The sequence below is a fragment of the Bolinopsis microptera genome, chromosome 9, assembly GCF_026151205.1.
Source record: "Bolinopsis microptera isolate Bmic1 chromosome 9, MBARI_Bmic_1.0, whole genome shotgun sequence".
Taxonomy (NCBI): Eukaryota; Metazoa; Ctenophora; class Tentaculata; order Lobata; family Bolinopsidae; genus Bolinopsis; species Bolinopsis microptera.
The window spans coordinates 16,591,276-16,608,649 of NC_087080.1; the positions used below are offsets into that span (position 1 = coordinate 16,591,276).

Genomic DNA, 17,374 nt, shown 5'->3' on the forward strand with positions numbered 1-17,374 from the left:
GTCATGGACTCAAAATCAATTCATGACAAAAATTAACAAAAATCAGAAACTGGTTAAAAAATAATCTATAATAAAAACTCATTTTCAACTCGTTATTACTGAAAGTCAAATACGTAGAAGATTTTCTAAAATTACACCAAACTTATCAAAATTTAGTTTCGGATAGAAATTGTGATTGGAAATCACATTCTGAATTTAAAAGAAGTGATCTCTATAAATCGCAAAATTCTTCAATTAGACATAACAGCAAAAAAAAGATATTTCTAATTCTGCAAATTAAGCAGTCAGTCGAATAGAAATCGAGAAATTATTTATATCTCATTATTTTTTTCCGCGATTCCTCTTGAAGAAAACATAACATATTTCCGTAACATATTATATTGCTGAAATATGTTAAAAATGCTCTTACTTAAAATAAGCACATCACATTACATGCTTGTGAGGTAATCACCCACAATCAGACTGAACCTGCGTTACAGGGAAAGTTATAGAATTTAAATAAAAGTGTGGGAAAGTTTTGAAATTTTGAATTTACGAAAATCTCGGAAGAAACGTTAATTAAGATTGTGTTATTAATCATTAATCAACCGTACTTGTTTCTAACAAGAAAAACTACCTGGATTATAAGAAAGTGCTCAGTATTTAAATAAATACTATCAATACAAAATCCATTTACCGAGTAGTTCGGAAAGAGTATTACAAAAATAATCTGACTCATGAAGTTTATGTAATCGATATATTTTTCTTATTAATATTAACATAAATGATTAATTGAAAAAAATTGAAATCTTGCATTTGATAGACCAGCCTGGCGAAGAATGCATCTGTTATTCAAAAATAAGTATACAAATCAAGGGTAATGATACATGCCATGCCTTAACGTCCAGTGAATATTTGGCAATAAATCAAGGTGATTAATTAATTAGTTAGTAAATAACATAATCCCAGATGTCAACTCTCGTGTTCGTGTTTCATATCATACCAGTTTCTGAATATCCACTGAGAGCAGAACACAGCACAAGGCAGCAGGACACAGAGCCAGGCTATTAGAGTGTACGCTTGTGCGGGTACTCCGTTGTGCACGCGCTCGTAGTACACACTGTAGGACACGTGGGCCGCGTGCTTTATTGCACGTCTGTAATCGTGCGCTGTTACCTGCACACAAACACCCGTCAGATAATCATTATAAGATATAAGATACAATAAAATATTATAAGATATAAATACAGCGGCATAACACTCACAGTAACGAACATAGTAGCGCTCCTAGGCACGAACAGTAACACATAACACTCACAGTAACGAACATAGTAGCGCTCCTAGGCACGAACAGTAACACACAACACTCACAGTAACGAACATAGTAGCGCTCCTAGGCACGAACTCCTCTTTTTCAATGTCCAGTAACTTCCTATTAGGAAGCTCCTCTGATAAGGTTTGAGAGAAGGTGATGGTAAAGGTAAAGGGCTGTGTTGCTGGGTAACTTACTTTAAACTCGTACACTTCACCTGGTTAATTATTAATTGGTTAATCAGTTAATTTGTTATCTAATTTGTTAATTGCATATTGCTAATTGTATATCGCAATATCATGTAAAACATAATCAAGTTATATTTCAAACAGTTTTTAAAACTCAAAATGTTCAAAGCATTTAAAAATCCAAGAAATTTCAAATTGTAAGATTTCAGAAGAATTTGGTAATTATATAATCATTTGGTAGTTGATAATGGTCAATGGACGAAGATACAAGCAAAATACAGGGCCTCTTGCTAAAACCCGCTCCTAAGGGGGGGGGGGGGGGGGGGGGGGGGGGGGGGGGGGCGGGGGGGGGGGGCCGGGGGAATTTCGATAATAGTTATTTATAGGTATTATACCAAATATCGTCTAGGGCAGCTAAAAGCTACTTTTTTGGACGTTTCATAAGATTCTGAGCAACATTGATTATTTGATAAATTTTCGACGAAAAACGTTTTTTTGGAAATTTTTTAATTGTTGTCAAAATGTGCAACAACTTCTATAAAAACAACCCTTCGATAGGCTGAACTGTTTATAATCCTTGGATCAAATTAAAACCCTATACAACCCAAATTTAAGGTGCACAAAGGCAAAAAAATCCAATTTTTCCCAATAGTACAACCCAAAAAATTGGTTTTAAAACTTTATCCCAACCCCCTGAATACAAAATGTTAAAAGTGGGAAAAATGTTGAAAAAAAAACAATAAAACTTTTAAATAACTATCAATAACCGTAAATACCTAAACCTATTTTTAAATGGGAATTGGGAGAGGATAACAGGTATTTATGAGGTAGCCCCCCCCCCCCCCCGGCACCCCCAGCCCTTCTTAATTCTTTACTAACCAGGCAACAGATTGTGTAGGACGTATTGCCTACTCTGACCATGCTCTAACTGCTGGTGAAATACCGGGATATTGCCAGGTATGAGGGTAGGTGAGGTGAGGCAGCAGGGGAGGAGTAGGAGGAGGAGGAGGAGGAGGAGGAGGAGGAGGAGGTTCATCACTTTATCACTGGTGGTTAGTTAGGATGTTATCAAGAAGAAGAGGATTGTAGAGTAGTAAAAGTAAGGTAAGTAGGAGTAAGAGGAGTAGAGTTAGCGCCTAGTCGGGGTTCATGAGAGCCACCTTGATATTATTATTTGGTTTTTGCAATAATAAAGATGAACAAAACAACAAAACTTCGTTCTTGCGTAAAAAACAATTTGTATTACACATTTGGTGATATTAATAATCAGGATTTTGTGGTATTGTTTTGTCACGAGTGTAATATCAGAGTTCTTAGTAAGATCTAAACGATCGAATAATATACTGTATATATAAAAACTCAGAAAACATGCATCAAAAACAAAGTAACCAGATCATTGCAAAGTAACCAGATCATTGCAAAGCTGACAGTGATTATAATCATTACAATTCCCCTAGATCATGACAATCATTATGTTAGTACTTAGTAGTAACAATACAATACAATAGTAGTAACAATACAATACAATAGTAGTAATGACCAGAGTATTACACTGTGATACAGGTTCAAACTGGGTACTAATTAATTAATTGGCCAAGCAGAAAATATTCAATCAAACAAATCCCAAATATTTCTTAACAAAAAATCAATTAATTCATTGTATTGGTTACATATGATATCAAAATAGGTTCACCCTGATTTTTCTATATGAAACTTGATTTCGAGATACCAACAAATTAAGGCCTATGGCAAAAATCTGGAGGGGGTCACGAACTCCAGGTGCCCACGGCCAGCCATGCCAGGCAAATTTCAAAATTTGGCCACCAAATTTGTTTAGCAGGTAGACAATAAAAACATGCTAATATCAGGTCTCCCACACTGTTCACTCATAAGCTTCCTCTCGTTGGTAGTCAGATCATCAGACAACAACAAGTCAGGCAGGTAAGGTCCCAGCACCAGCTCCTTTAAACAGGAGAACTTGCTCATTTCCGCTATTATAGTCTCCCTCTCCGGCTCCTTAAACATGTTGTGGGACAGTATGAGGGTCTCCAGTGTGGGCTCCACTGGTTGTAGTGCTGTTAGTAGCTGTCTTGTAGTCCGGGGAGTACTGAGCTGGTTCCCTGCCAGGTCTATAGAGATTAGTGCTTCACATTTAGATAAGAGTTCTAGGAGACCCCCCAACTTGCTCTCCATACCATTATCTGATAGTTTTAGTTTTAGTATGTTCTTCCCAATAATGTGCCCCATTCTGCGTAAGCTGTCTGTTGAAGGATATGTATTGCCGAGAACTATTTCTCTGAGTGAAGGTGACACATATAAACACGCGTTGTTACCTAGAATATTACCACTCAGATTAAGCTTACATAAGTTGGGCAGTGATTTTAAAGAGTTGATCAGATTGAGTTCCTTGTCCTGACCAGAAAGGTAGTTGTAAGTTAGTGATATACTGCGGAGGTTAGAGAATTTATTTAAGATAGGTATGTGGTCCACGCTTGATAACTCCTCGTCCGATTGCAAACTGAAATCAATGCCCAACATTCTCAACTCCACGTGGTCCACGAGGCGCAGTGCTTTGAATATGAGAGCCGACTGTAGAGAAGTGAATATCAGGGCGGATGGGACAATGTTTATAACTTTATTTTCGTTGGGAGTTCTGAGGTAGCGGAGTAGAGTCTTGATGTTGGTGTTGTTAATGTTAAGTGGAGTGTAAACAGATAAAGTGCGATTGTCTGCGGAGGAAGCTGGTTCAGAGCCAATACGAGGCCGCTTCCTAGCTCGTCTGAAGTGAGGTTCTGCTGTTTGTTTAACTTGACTGATGAGACACGAGTAGTCCTCTAGTAATCCTAGAGCTGCACTGCATAACACGTTCGTACTGGTGTAGCCTGAGGAGATAGGTTTATAAACCTCGTTATCTTGTTACTTTTACATGGTTCAAATTGAAGATTAAAATCTATTACATACATTATTGGGTCAGATCGGCAATAAAGGGTCGTTATAAGTGACGATCATAGATTATTAATATTTAACTCTGATTATGTCATCAAATAAGGTTCTAAAATAACACAGTGAATAATGGAAGTACTTCCAGCAAACAACCTGCATAGGGAGCATTAGGCGATATTTCAAAACCCTCTTTTTTGTCACAGAGCATCTTTGATGGCTTTGAGAGCCTACCAAGGTTTTTTCTTTCATTCACCATAAATACTTTTGATCCCAGAATGTTGCCTATGACACGAACTAACTTCAGTGAAAAAATTATGTGGCCAGGTCATTCTTTGTAGGAGATATACAGGATTGAAATTTTCGTCACAGAGCATCGGATAGAATTTTGCACTTTTGTATTTCTGTGCTCATCGCAAAATTCCATCCCAGCAACTTCAGACACGCCCATAGAAATTATTGATTCGTAAATTTTGGACCTTTATTCAAAAAAAAATTTCTATCTATTGAAATTTTACCCAATCAGGTTCTTCTTAGAAGCAAACATGATTAAAAGACAAAAAGGGGCAATTGAATGAACACAATGCTCAATATTGACAAAAGATTTTCGTCACAGAGCATCAATTTTGCAATTTTAAGCCAAAAATTAGCCATAGAAGCAGTTAATGTTATTTTAGGGATGTGATGACTTGAAAATCATAGAATATTACGACCAGGTACACATTTAAATCAAAATGAAGGATGCCATTGTTGAGAATTTGAGGAAACGACCTTAAAAATCTGATAACCGCAAATTCAAAATTTCAAATTCTAATTTTTTGGGACAAAATTTTGTTTTATGTTTGGTATGACTCAATTATGTTCTTCTGAGTTGTAAACAACTATTTTGGCACGAAATGAAGGCTGTGTGACGATTTTGTGTGATTTTTGGAATTTTTCGTCACAGAGCTTCATGACTTTGAAAGCCTATATCTTTGGCTAGGTGCATGAGATAAATCCAAACTGTTGGTTACTCACTATTTGCACTCTACTGAGATAGGTTTTATTCATTTTAAAGGTTTAAAGTGATTCAGGTCATATAATATCACTCTGAGAAAACTTTTGTTGCATTTTTTCGTCACAGAGCTTCATCAGCTTCTTTGAGGAGTCGCCTAGAAAAACCCATACACGGTGGACAAAATTTGCACAATCATTTGTAACATCTGAATATCCTATGACCAGAAATTGGAGCCAGAAATCATTTTCACATCTTATCTCCTGGCATTCAATCTAACGAAATTTGAATTTTTCAGAAAAATTTCAGATTTTTGACTTCAATAAGCTACTAAAATTTTTCTGTTCCATATTTTTGCATAAAATTTGTTGATCCTGACCCTCAAAACATTTGTCTACCAAATTAAACCGGAATTTATGGCCTAAGGGGGTTTCGAAATTTTGGCCTCTGTGAGTCTGTGCAACCGGTTTTGAAATATCGCCATTAACTCACCCACTTTACCTGCATAGGGAGCATTAACTCACCCACTTTACCTGCATAGGGAGCATTAACTCACCAACTTTACCTGCATAGGGAGCATTAACTCACCAACTTTACCTGCATAGGGAGCATTAACTCACCAACTTTACCTGCATAGGGAGCATTAACTCACCAACTTTACCTGCATAGGGAGCATTAACTCACCCACTTTACCTGCATAGGGAGCATTAACTCACCCACTTTACCTGCATAGGGAGCATTAACTCACCAACTTTACCTGCATAGGGAGCATTAACTCACCAACTTTACCTGCATAGGGAGCATTAACTCACCAACTTTACCTGCATAGGGAGCATTAACTCACCAACTTTACCTGCATAAGGGAGCATTAACTCACCAACTTTACCTGCATAGGGAGCATTAACTCACCCACTTTACCTGCATAGGGAGCATTAACTCACCAACTTTACCTGCATAGGGAGCATTAACTCACCCACTTTACCTGCATAGGGAGCATTAACTCACCCACTTTACCTGCATAGCTATAGGGAGCATTAACTCACCCACTTTACCTGCATAGGGAGCATTAACTCACCCACTTTACCTGCATAGCTATAGGGAGCATTAACTCACCCACTTTACCTGCATAGCTATAGGGAGCATTAACTCACCCACTTTACCTGCATAGGGAGCATTAACTCACCCACTTTACCTGCATAGGGAGCATTAACTCACCCACTTTACCTGCATAGGGAGCATTAACTCACCCACTTTACCTGCATAGGGAGCATTAACTCACCCACTTTACCTGCATAGGGAGCATTAACTCACCCACTTTACCTGCATAGGGAGCATTAACTCACCCACTTTACCTGCATAGGGAGCATTAACTCACCCACTTTACCTGCATAGGGAGCATTAACTCACCCACTTTACCTGCATAGGGAGCATTAACTCACCCACTTAACCTGCATAGGGAGCATTAACTCACCCACTTAACCTGCATAGGGAGCATTAACTCACCAACTTTACCTGCATAGGGAGCATTAACTCACCCACTTTACCTGCATAGGGAGCATTAACGAACACGTTCTTGAGGACCTTAGAAACCACGCCCTGATGCTCCAGTATAGCTAAACTCTGAAGATAGTGCAGTGTAGTTGCTTAAGGTGGAGTCTGCTGTCCACATGAGGCCAGCTCTCCAGGAGTATACGGAATATTCTGAGCTGGTTGTGCTTAACACAGAGCTCGAGTAGAGTGTTACAGATGTAGATATTGCAGTGGGAGATGTCAGGGTGGGTCCGCTTCACTACTACTGTAGCGCTTAATATCTGCAGGCTGGGGAACTGGGCCGGAGAAACTGGGACGTTCATTTCTCCTGGTGTTACTTTTATAAAGTTATAATGAGTAAGGTTACTTTCATAATGTTTATTTTTATATTAAGTAAGTTTACTTTCATGATATTTATATATTTTACGATGAAATGACTCTCCAAATGTGGTAAAGTTACAATTTAAAATGACAGCAACTAGGGCAGTAGGGCAATAAGTTAGTAAAAGTTTGTTCAAAATCATAATGTGTAAAAACGTCAATAAATTTAAGTAGCAGATAAAATAAAAAATTAATTTCTCTGAAATTTTCAAACTTTAATTTCAAACAGCTCGTCTTTATTAAAAACAAATAGACAATCATAACAGATCATCACACATAATATCCTCCTCATCAAATAACACTTTATCAGGGCTGCTATCAACAGAGTTTCTCTTTCTACGTAAACCATCTAATTTAGGTACATTAATATGAAAACCAGGCGTCCTGTAATGAATGTCCTCTAATCTAGGACCAAAAACTAAAACCGTAACATCATCTCCGGGAGGTAAATGTACTGAAATCCATCCTAAGTTTCCTAAACAAATGTCACCAGTGGCCCTACTACGATTAGGTCTTGTTTTAATGTGAAGTCCGCTCATTACATATAGTTTATTACAGAGCTGAACTCCTGAGTCTGTCACCCCTACTGAGGTATCTGACACATCTGAAGTGATATGGTAGTCTACAAGAGAAGGTACATTAATCCCGAGTTTGAGGCTGACATTCCCACGAACACAGTACACTTTGTACCACCCGAAAGAGAGACAGGACCCTGGCTCCAGCTCAACAGTTCTATTGTATATCTTATACTGGCAAGCGAACACAGACTCAGGTACGGAGTTATGTGCCAGTACTCCTGGAGTGTCTATCAGGATCTTCTCCTCTGTAGTTCCCATCAACTGTTCATCTATCTTGATTTTAAACCACGCAGAAAGAGAGTTCTCCTCTAGTGGCATGTCTGAAGGTATTATCAGCTTCTCCAGCTGGTTCACTTTCTTATGAAGTATTTGAGCAGTGGAATGCTTCTTATGTTTAGTTATTTGAGGGGGAGGCTGTATTACTGAACTAATATTGCTGACTGTAGTTCCCGGGAGGGGAGACTCGGTCACATTTCCTATACTCTTCATTTTATAGTTCATCAGTGGTGATAATTTATTGAATAAAGTTGATTTACCTGCATTTGTAACACCCAGTAAATAGCAAAAGTCCAGATCGTTGCAATACTTATCTCCATGAATATATTGTTGAATATGCAAGGCCAGTTCAGGTAACCCAACGCCTGTTTTACCACTCGCAAATATTATTTCATTGAATCTTAGATTGTTTTGCTTCTCCCATTTCTCTATAAGAGGTCTGTAAAACTGTTCGATAATATTCATTTTACCAGGACTAGCTGCAAGAACATCACACTTGTTAAGACACAGAATAATAGGAGAACCAGGCGGGTAGATGTTGGGTAAATTAGGAGGTAAACTGGAGGGAAAACCAATGACGTCACAGACTACCACGCCTAGTGCTTTCTTCTGAGATATCTTTTTGAGTAATTTAGAAAACCTTGTCTCACTAATAGAATACATCTGATGATGCTGTGAATCAGCTACTTTCTCACACCGCTCACAAGGAAGTGAGGACCTGGCATCCCAGCTCATCATGGCGGAGTACTCCAGATACCCTGCTTTATCAGGATGGTCGTGTTGATACTTAGCTCCACAACCCGGACAGCTCAGTTTAAATGTTACCAAGGGGGGTGTCGCCGCTGTGGCCTTCTTTTTCTCTTCTGTTTCCAGCTGAATCGCTTTCATCTTAGCTTCTTTTTCTTCCTTAACCTTGTCCAGACTGATTTGTCTTTCTCGTTTGTGATCATCACACAGGTGTGATAAACCGTCAGTGACGCGAACTGTTTTGTAACATCTAACTTGTAATAGTAGTCTTCTGCTGATCGAGTACATGGCACAGGGATCTGAGATATTGTGTTAGATTTAATACTAATATAGTAATATATATTATACACTATATAGTGCTTAATCAACAAGTACACTTTTAAGAGACTAATAAAGCATCAGACACAGGGATTGTTCACATAATATTACGTATAGTAGTATTAGTAAGCCATTATAGAACCCTCCCTTAGATACACATTATATTGTGTAGTTATTAACTTAACCCAAACCACCTTACGTTATATGTGAACCTTATCATTTTCTTATTATTTCGAATTCGATCTTTAGTCGAAATAATTTTCCCATCCAATGAAAGACATGTATTGCAAATAACTATTTGGTATTGTGTAAGTCACATTGTACCTTCTTCATAGGCGATATTAATATTGTACAATCCGTTGAAACCATGATACTTACTGATCTTTATAAAATTATACAATATAAGCTGTACAGTCGTATAACGCCAAGTATTTGTAGCAAATAGAGGAGCCTAGAGGTCGAGAAAATTACCTGATTGTTATTCTACTTTTATTTTATCCCTTATTTTATAGCAAATTAAATCATGTTTAAGATATATCTAACCCATTCACATAATTTAAGGGTTTGTTTTCAAATAATCCTAAATCAATAACTAGACTCAGTGTTATAATTCATTTTCAAGAAATATTGTATATTAATCCCGATGGAAGCGGCAACTATGGATGCAAAATATCAAATAGGTTTTCAGTGCAATTTATAATTTATTTCTAATTAAGTAATTTCATGTAAACTATGTACAAAACATCCTCCTCCCGTTCAGATGTCTAGGAGTAGAGTTCCAGGATCTTCCACAGCAGATTTTACCCGTTTCAGGAAAGTAACAGCTTCACGCCCGTCTATTAACCTGTGATCGTAGGTCAGTGCCACGTACATCATGGGCCTTATTTCGACCTTGCCGTTAACAGCTACAGGTCGCTCCAGAATAGCGTGCATGCCAAGTATTGCAGATTGAGGGAGGTTGATAATCGGAGTACCGAACATAGAACCAAACACTCCCCCGTTGGAGACAGTGAACGTTCCTCCGTCCATATCTTCAATAGCCAAAAGCCCATCCCGAGCTTTCTGACCAAGACCAGTCAGCCCTTTCTCTATATCAGCAAATGACATGGTTTCCACGTTTCTTAAAACTGGGACAACCAAGCCTTTTGGCGTAGCAACAGCTACACTGATGTCTACATAATCACGGTAGATTATTTCCTTTCCATCAATAAAAGCATTGACCTCAGGCATCTCCTTCAAACCAGATGCAGAAGCTTTCAGGAAGGCTGACATGAAACCTAGCTTCACTCCGTGCTTCTTAACAAAGGCATCCTTATGTTTACCTCGTAGAGCCATGATATTACTCATGTCGATTTCATTGAAAGTAGTTAACATAGCTGCAGTATTCTGTGCCTCTTTTAGTCTCTCAGAAATTCTCAACCTCATTCTGGACATCTTGACGTTGTGTTCTGACCTCAATCCAGGAGGTTTCATTTCTCCGGAGGCCACAACAGGAGGAGCTGCAGGCTTAGGAAGGGGTTGTGGAGTGACAGAGAGAGGAGTAGTTGGAATTGAGGGAGGTGTACCAAGAGTTGTAGGAACAGGACCCAGAGGCTGGTCAGCTGCCGGGAATGCTGCTTCAGGCACAGCTGTGGGGGCTGGAACAGGGGCGGCAGCTGCTGGTGCTGGGGCAGCTGCTGCTGCTGGGGCATCACCTGCTGCCCCTACATCTATATTGGCGAGAAGAGTTCCTTTGGAAATGGTGTCACCATCTTCAACTAACAATGCAGTTAGAACACCTGCAGCAGGTGACTGAACAGGGAGAGTTGTTTTATCAGTCTCTATCTCCCCGATTACTTCATCTTCCTCTACAGTATCCCCAACTTCCTTCAACCAAGCTATATCTCCTTCCTGTACAGAATCAGGAAACGTTGGAGTCTCGATTGTCTTTATATCAAACAGTGAGGGTGTAATCCGGTAACCTCTTCTCCCGAATATGCTGCTCGAATCTTGTGTATATTTCTTGAAAACTCTCTCACTTGAGGACAAGGGGCGTACACATTTCGTTACCCCTGCACGTATTAAACCAACACTGCTTAAACGGTGCATCCTCTACCTAAGAATTGAAATTTAGTTGATGATTGTCTTTACTGAAAAATTATTGCATCGTGAAACATTAATTAGACAATAATATGATAAAGATAGCCACGATGCAGTAGATTTATGATAATTGTACCAATATTTCACAATTTCAAATAAACATTTTATGCTTTGAGAACACTCTAGTTTTTATCAATAAAACAATTCCTGTTGTTAGAAATAAGAATCATGGATTATCGTACTATAAATTTTCATTCAATAAACTAGCTTTCAAGCCAAAGAATAATCCAACTTATTATAGCAAAAAATGAATCTGACCATTATTTTTGCAATGACAACAATCGTAAAGCTTCAATGATAGATCTAGTAGGTCTACCCGACATCCCCTTGGGTAAGTAGCTCATAGAGTCAGTACTGTCCATAACACCTGCAATGTCTAAGTGAGCCCAACTCTTACACTTTATAAAGTTCTGCAGGAACTTAGCAGCAGTAATGGATCCGCCGTAAGGGGAGGCGCTTATGTTATTGATATCAGCGGTAGGAGACTTCAGTAAATCACCATACTCTTTGAACAGAGGCATCCTCCAAAACCTATCTCCGCTATTGTAACCACCTCTCTCTAGACTATCCCACAGCTGATCACAGGAACTGTAGGCTCCCACACATTCTCCACCTAAAGCTACTGCCATTGCCCCAGTCAATGTAGCCATGTCTACAACATGTGCAGGATCAAATGTGTCAGCATAAGTTAAAGTATCAGCAAGAATAAGCCTGCCCTCTGCATCTGTGTTATCTACTTGTATTGTTTTCCCGTTCATTGCAGTAACAACATCTCCAGGCTTGGTGGCTGAACCAGATGGCATGTTCTCACAAAGAGGGATTAATGTTATCAGGTTAATTGGTAGGTTGAGAGAGGCAGCACCCAAAGTGGCTCCAGCTACACAAGCTGCCCCGCCCATATCAGCCCTCATTGCGTCCATACCCTTGGAGGGTTTGATGGAGATACCACCGGTATCAAATGTGACACCTTTGCCAACTAAACAAATTGGAGGAGTATCGGCGTTTTTGTAGTGAATTTCCAGTAAAAATGGAGGTTCCTCAGATCCTTTTGCAACCGAGAGAAATGACCCCATTTTTTTCTCTGTGATCCAATCTTTATCTCTGACTATAACAGTCACCGTATCAGCATGTTCCTCATTAACTTTGCTTTTAACAGCATCGACAAATAATGTTGGTGTCATGTAATTTGCTGGAGACTCCATTAAGTGTCTGGCTAAATTTTGACTTTTAGCATTGATGATACCATCTTCCCAATCATTAACACAAGCATCTGGTAGATCCATCAGTTTGCATTGTAATAATTTAGGAGCTTCTTTACGCTTTGCTTTCAAAATGTCGTATGTATAGAGAGCTAACTGAGCAGCCTCACCAGCAGCTTTCCCACTTCCTGCTGAGTCTACTTCAATTTTATCAATACTATCATCTGACTGCAATGCTGCAACTCCAGCCCCAACTGCTGATCTTATTGCTTCGCTAATACTATTTCGTGATGTCAAATCATATTCACATAACTTTTCGCTGTTTTGAACATCATCAACAATTGATAAAGTGACAACTGGATATTCTTCGTGTAACCCATAGAAAGTTCTCGTTTTGGTTATTTTAGAAATGCCAGTAAGTTCTGACAACTTTGACGATATTTTGGTGTCGAATTGTTTTGCACATTCAGATAGTTGAATGTTGCTCTCAGGTGATTCGTATTTCCCAGTTAAAACTAGTCCAGTGAGAGAGCGCTGAAAGTTCAAGCTTTTGTGAGGCACATATTGTGAGCATAGGGGAGAGAGCACTCGTTTCAATGGTGATTGCAGCATCAACTGAAAAATGTTTAAGATGATGTTAATGAATTAATCTTATATCAATCTGATAATACCCATTATATATATATAAAAACTTGCAATGCACATTTTTGTTTGCTTTTTACTGAAGGTGTGATATTGGTGCAAGCATAACTTCGTGTTTTTATAGACAGTACTGGGTGTTCCATTTATGAAATACTGTCGAAAAATGAATAAAATAAATTCTTGCGTTGAAATTCTATTATTTTCAGATAAATTACAGGATAATACATCACTTAAAGTACCAAAACAACAGTTGAAACAAAATATATAATTATTAATTATATTATATTTATAGATATCATCATAATATAGATTAAGAAACGGTAATTGGCAATAAATTCACTGAATAAAATACCTTCAATGCAAAGATAGCAAACCTACTAAGCAGACACTATTAATACTCTATTTGTTCACCGAACAATGCTGTACAACAAATAATTCATAATATCATAATAGATTAACCACTCGATATCTATCCCTTTCAACTCTTTAACATGACTTAAGAAACGACAACTGCACTGTTAATGTCATAATTTCCAATCCTAGCTATATTGTTTCTCTGATTAAAGTGTAAGAAATTATAGTCAAATCAGTAGTTATAATCAAATTTAACTTAATAAACTGTGTTTCTTTTGTAATCAACTAATAGTACAGTAGTAATACTATTAGAAATCACATCTCCTAGAGTTCATTAAGTAGGGCATATGTGACTTGTAACATATAGAAATAAATCTTGCTGTGTTTTATGCCCAACTATGAAAACTATAGCAGCAAAAACATGCCATATTTGATGACTATGACCAAAGATATCAAACTTTCCAGGCAGTAATACTTCAGGGAGCCTTGTAACGTAAAAGAATGCTCCTGTTCCTCCAAAGAAGTAGAGTAGTGCTATTCTTGGTAAAAACAAAGCAACGATTTCAGACTTTACACCATAGAGTATAACCCAGTGAGCCGAAGGAATAATTCCAGAAAGTGACACCAATGAGTAAGTTACTATTCTGAAGTATGTGCTATTTTTATCACCAAACCATGGTCGAGTGACGAAGTAGCCAGCAGCGCCAAACACAGCGCCCAATGTTACACCATAGAAAATTTTTAGCTCAGGAAAGCAATAAAATGCATAGTGCATAACAGGAAAAAAGCATCCAGAGAGCCCAATAGCAATTCCAATGCAGTCAATTAGCAGGAATTTTGAATGTGCATCCTGCGATTGACAATTGAACAGATGATATGCAGCAGACGCAAACATTGCAATTTGTATTGCTATGACCATAGATATGAATGCCAACTGATCATAAATTGTTGCATGTTCCTCATTCGTTATCAATGAGAAATCCATAAAATATTGGTAGAAGAAGTACAGGCCAACCAGCAAATGAGACCAGACATTGATTGACTCATTGTGTAAAGTGAACAATGATCTGAAGCACAGTTTAGTTGGTAAATATCCACGATATCCAGATTTGATGTGAGGATTCCCTGTTAAAAACGGGGGTGCTTCATGATAGTCATAGAGGATTATCAAATTACTCATGTAGCGCAGTAGTTTTCCTGAAGATAAAAACATGGTTATTGGTTGTCATGATTTCATTCCTGAAGATGATAGCATTCTATTTTATTTCATTTTATTTTCTTTTCTTCCATTCTAATATGTAGCAACTTGTCAGCTCACCAAAATGATCCGACCTACATGGTACGTAGTTAATGGAATTAACACCATCAATAAAATAATAAGTTTTACAACCACGAATTAATTAATTAGGAGGAAACTTGAGGAAATATTCTTTGGTGATTGTATATAATAATATAAATTTCTATTCATTTTGCACCCAGAGAAAGATCTGATACAGCAGCAGGTTGGAAACTCTGAATTTAACTACATTAGCTAAAAGAAGAATCCGTGGGGATCTTATAGAAACCTTTGAAATAGGCAATGGTTTACTAGAATATGGTTAGGATATTGTCAATATTAGTAAAATTTCTTGATTACTTTACTTTACGTTTACTTTATGTTGTTTAGCTGCAAAGCATCTATGAAAACCGACAATTTTTTAAACTTAGGACAACCATGGCTGGCACCAGCACTTACAGGAACCCGAAGGATCGACGGTTAAGGTATTATACCACACTTTCTTCCCCGTGGCTCATATGTACAGCTCCTCATTTGACCCTCACACACGATTTCTCGAGCATTGACTGAGTAGACCATTGGCATAGGTCCATTGAAACCCTTAGCAGAACAGCAACGCCGCTAACCCCATGGCTAGTGGCACAGACAGGGATCGAACCCGCAACCTCGTGATTGAGCGGCATATCGAACTGCGCCATTAAACCACCTTCATTGAACAAATTTCTTGTTTCATTGAGAAGATCAGGTATAAATATTGTTTCAAAGATAAAGTGCAATATCAAAAGCTCTAAATTAAGAAATCTTCGTAAAGCGTTTCTATCTGAGAGAGTTATACCTTATTGGGATGCCCTAACAGTGGATGTTAAGAATTCTTATAGTGTAAATGATTTAAAGATAAATCTTGAATATTTTAAAAAGGACTGTATTAAAAAAGGAATTTTACTACTATTTTACTATTTTATACTATTTCAAGTTGTATATAATTTTACGGACAAAATGATCCCAGGGGGGACTCCCAACCCACCGCTTCGGCGGGTAGTTGACGCACCTTTCACAAGCAAGAGGCACTTTGGTCTACTTGCTGTGAGGTGTCTCAGCTACATGAGTTGGGGGTCCCCCCTTTTTTAAATTTTATTAAAAATTTTATACGCCTCGCCCTGGCAAGCACCAACAAGCCCTGTGATAGCTCTGTACTGCGAGGACGGAGAAATAAGCTCGGTAAAGACATCAAAAAGAGACTGAAGGAGCTAGAGTGTGCTAAGGCTGACCAGTTAGCTGAAGAAATTTCATCAACTGACGACACGCGTCAAATGTTCGAAGCTGTGAGATCCTTAGCTAAGACCAAAGAGACAAAGCCTATAGTTGTCCACAATAAGGATGGGTACCCCATTGGTACAGACCTCGCTAAAGCTGAAGTACTCCGCGATTGGTATGAAGAACAGCTGACTGGAGATGAACCTGCCCTTGATCCGTTTGAAGGTCCCCCTTCTCCCCTCGACTGCCCTATCACAGAATATGAGGTAAAAACCGCTGCTAAACGCCTCAAGAACGGCAAAGCCAATGGACCTGACAATACCCCCAATGAGCTCCTCAAGTATGGTGGGAGTGCGCTATGTGTCCATTACGCCAAAATCATCAACACCTGCTTTGAAGAGAACCTGTTCCTTGACGCTGTCGGAGAATGTTTCATCACCCCTCTTCAAAAGCCTGGCAAGACTCCTGGTGAACTCAAAAGCCTCAGACCCCTGACACTATGTAACTGTGCTCGTAAGCTGCTATCCCTCATTACACTCAGGAGAATTGAAGCAAAGGTAGACACTTACACAGGTCCGTGGCAAGCTGCCTACAAGCAGAAGAGAAGCTGTGGAGACCTGGTATGGTGTCACCGTATGTTGATCAGCATCGTAAAAGAAAGAGAGTGGTCTTTCCACAAGATGGGCCTAGACATGTCCAGTGCCTTCGATACCATCAGTAGGCAGACTGTGCTCAACCTCCTAGAGGACGCAGGGTGCACAAGAGATGAGATCAGACTAGTGAGATTCCTCCTGAGCAACACCAAGATCAAGGTGCGAGTCAACAACGCTACCTCCCTTGAATTCATCAGCACCAATGGAGGACCCCAAGGTGATAGTGTTTCAGGCCTCTGTTTCACAATCACTCTAGCTGGTGCCTGCTACCACCTGCGTGCCGTGACGCTGCGCCCAACCCCTCCTATTAGTCCTAGCGGCATGCCTGAAGAAGATGCCTACTCTGATGACATCGACTATCTTGGTGAAGACAAAGATGCTCTAGAAGCCCTCCTCCCTGTCGCTACTAAGGTGTTCAAAGAGTGGAATCTGAATATTAATGAATCAAAGACAGAGTTTGTACACATCTACATAGCTGGGAAAGATGAGGTCATGGATGATGGTAAACCCCTTAGAATGAATGAAGAATGGTGCAGTAGCAAGTTGTTGGGTTCTCTGCTAGAAAGTAGGAAGGATGTCACCAGAAGAATCATGTTAGCCAATGTAGCATTCCA

At 38.9% G+C, this 17,374-nt stretch overlaps 5 protein-coding genes across 5 annotated transcripts in view; all 5 read right to left on the bottom strand.

The window, feature by feature from the left end:
• LOC134820892 (uncharacterized) overlaps positions 1-17,374 on the bottom strand; it is a 74,362-nt gene that overhangs the window by 23,793 nt on the left and 33,195 nt on the right. The window lies entirely within an intron of this gene.
• Positions 56-9,234, bottom strand: LOC134820635 (nitric oxide-associated protein 1-like). Its single transcript, XM_063831138.1, has 4 exons — positions 6,958-9,234; positions 2,359-4,361; positions 1,351-1,508; positions 56-1,155 (listed from the first exon to the last, which is right to left on the bottom strand). Exon 1 carries the CDS (start codon positions 9,211-9,213, stop codon positions 7,582-7,584), a length of 1,632 nt encoding a protein of 543 aa, XP_063687208.1. The 5' UTR covers positions 9,214-9,234; the 3' UTR covers positions 56-1,155; positions 1,351-1,508; positions 2,359-4,361; positions 6,958-7,581.
• On the bottom strand, positions 9,528-11,331 carry LOC134820458 (dihydrolipoyllysine-residue succinyltransferase component of 2-oxoglutarate dehydrogenase complex, mitochondrial-like). Its single transcript, XM_063830844.1, has one exon. It carries the CDS (start codon positions 11,329-11,331, stop codon positions 10,000-10,002), a length of 1,332 nt encoding a protein of 443 aa, XP_063686914.1. The 3' UTR covers positions 9,528-9,999.
• On the bottom strand, positions 9,528-13,193 carry LOC134820457 (cytosol aminopeptidase-like). The gene has a single exon (XM_063830843.1). The coding sequence runs from the start codon at positions 13,191-13,193 to the stop codon at positions 11,643-11,645; it is 1,551 nt and encodes a 516-aa protein (XP_063686913.1). The 3' UTR covers positions 9,528-11,642.
• On the bottom strand, positions 13,471-14,838 carry LOC134820785 (progestin and adipoQ receptor family member 3-like). The gene has a single exon (XM_063831399.1). It carries the CDS (start codon positions 14,788-14,790, stop codon positions 13,912-13,914), a length of 879 nt encoding a protein of 292 aa, XP_063687469.1. The 5' UTR covers positions 14,791-14,838; the 3' UTR covers positions 13,471-13,911.

Bases quoted from the DNA above. Each gene is read 5' to 3' on its own strand.
- LOC134820635 (XM_063831138.1), bottom strand. From the start codon at position 9,213: ATGTACTCGATCAGCAGAAGACTACTATTACAAGTTAGATGTTACAAA.
- LOC134820458 (XM_063830844.1), bottom strand. From the start codon at position 11,331: ATGCACCGTTTAAGCAGTGTTGGTTTAATACGTGCAGGGGTAACGAAA.
- LOC134820457 (XM_063830843.1), bottom strand. From the start codon at position 13,193: ATGCTGCAATCACCATTGAAACGAGTGCTCTCTCCCCTATGCTCACAA.
- LOC134820785 (XM_063831399.1), bottom strand. From the start codon at position 14,790: ATGTTTTTATCTTCAGGAAAACTACTGCGCTACATGAGTAATTTGATA.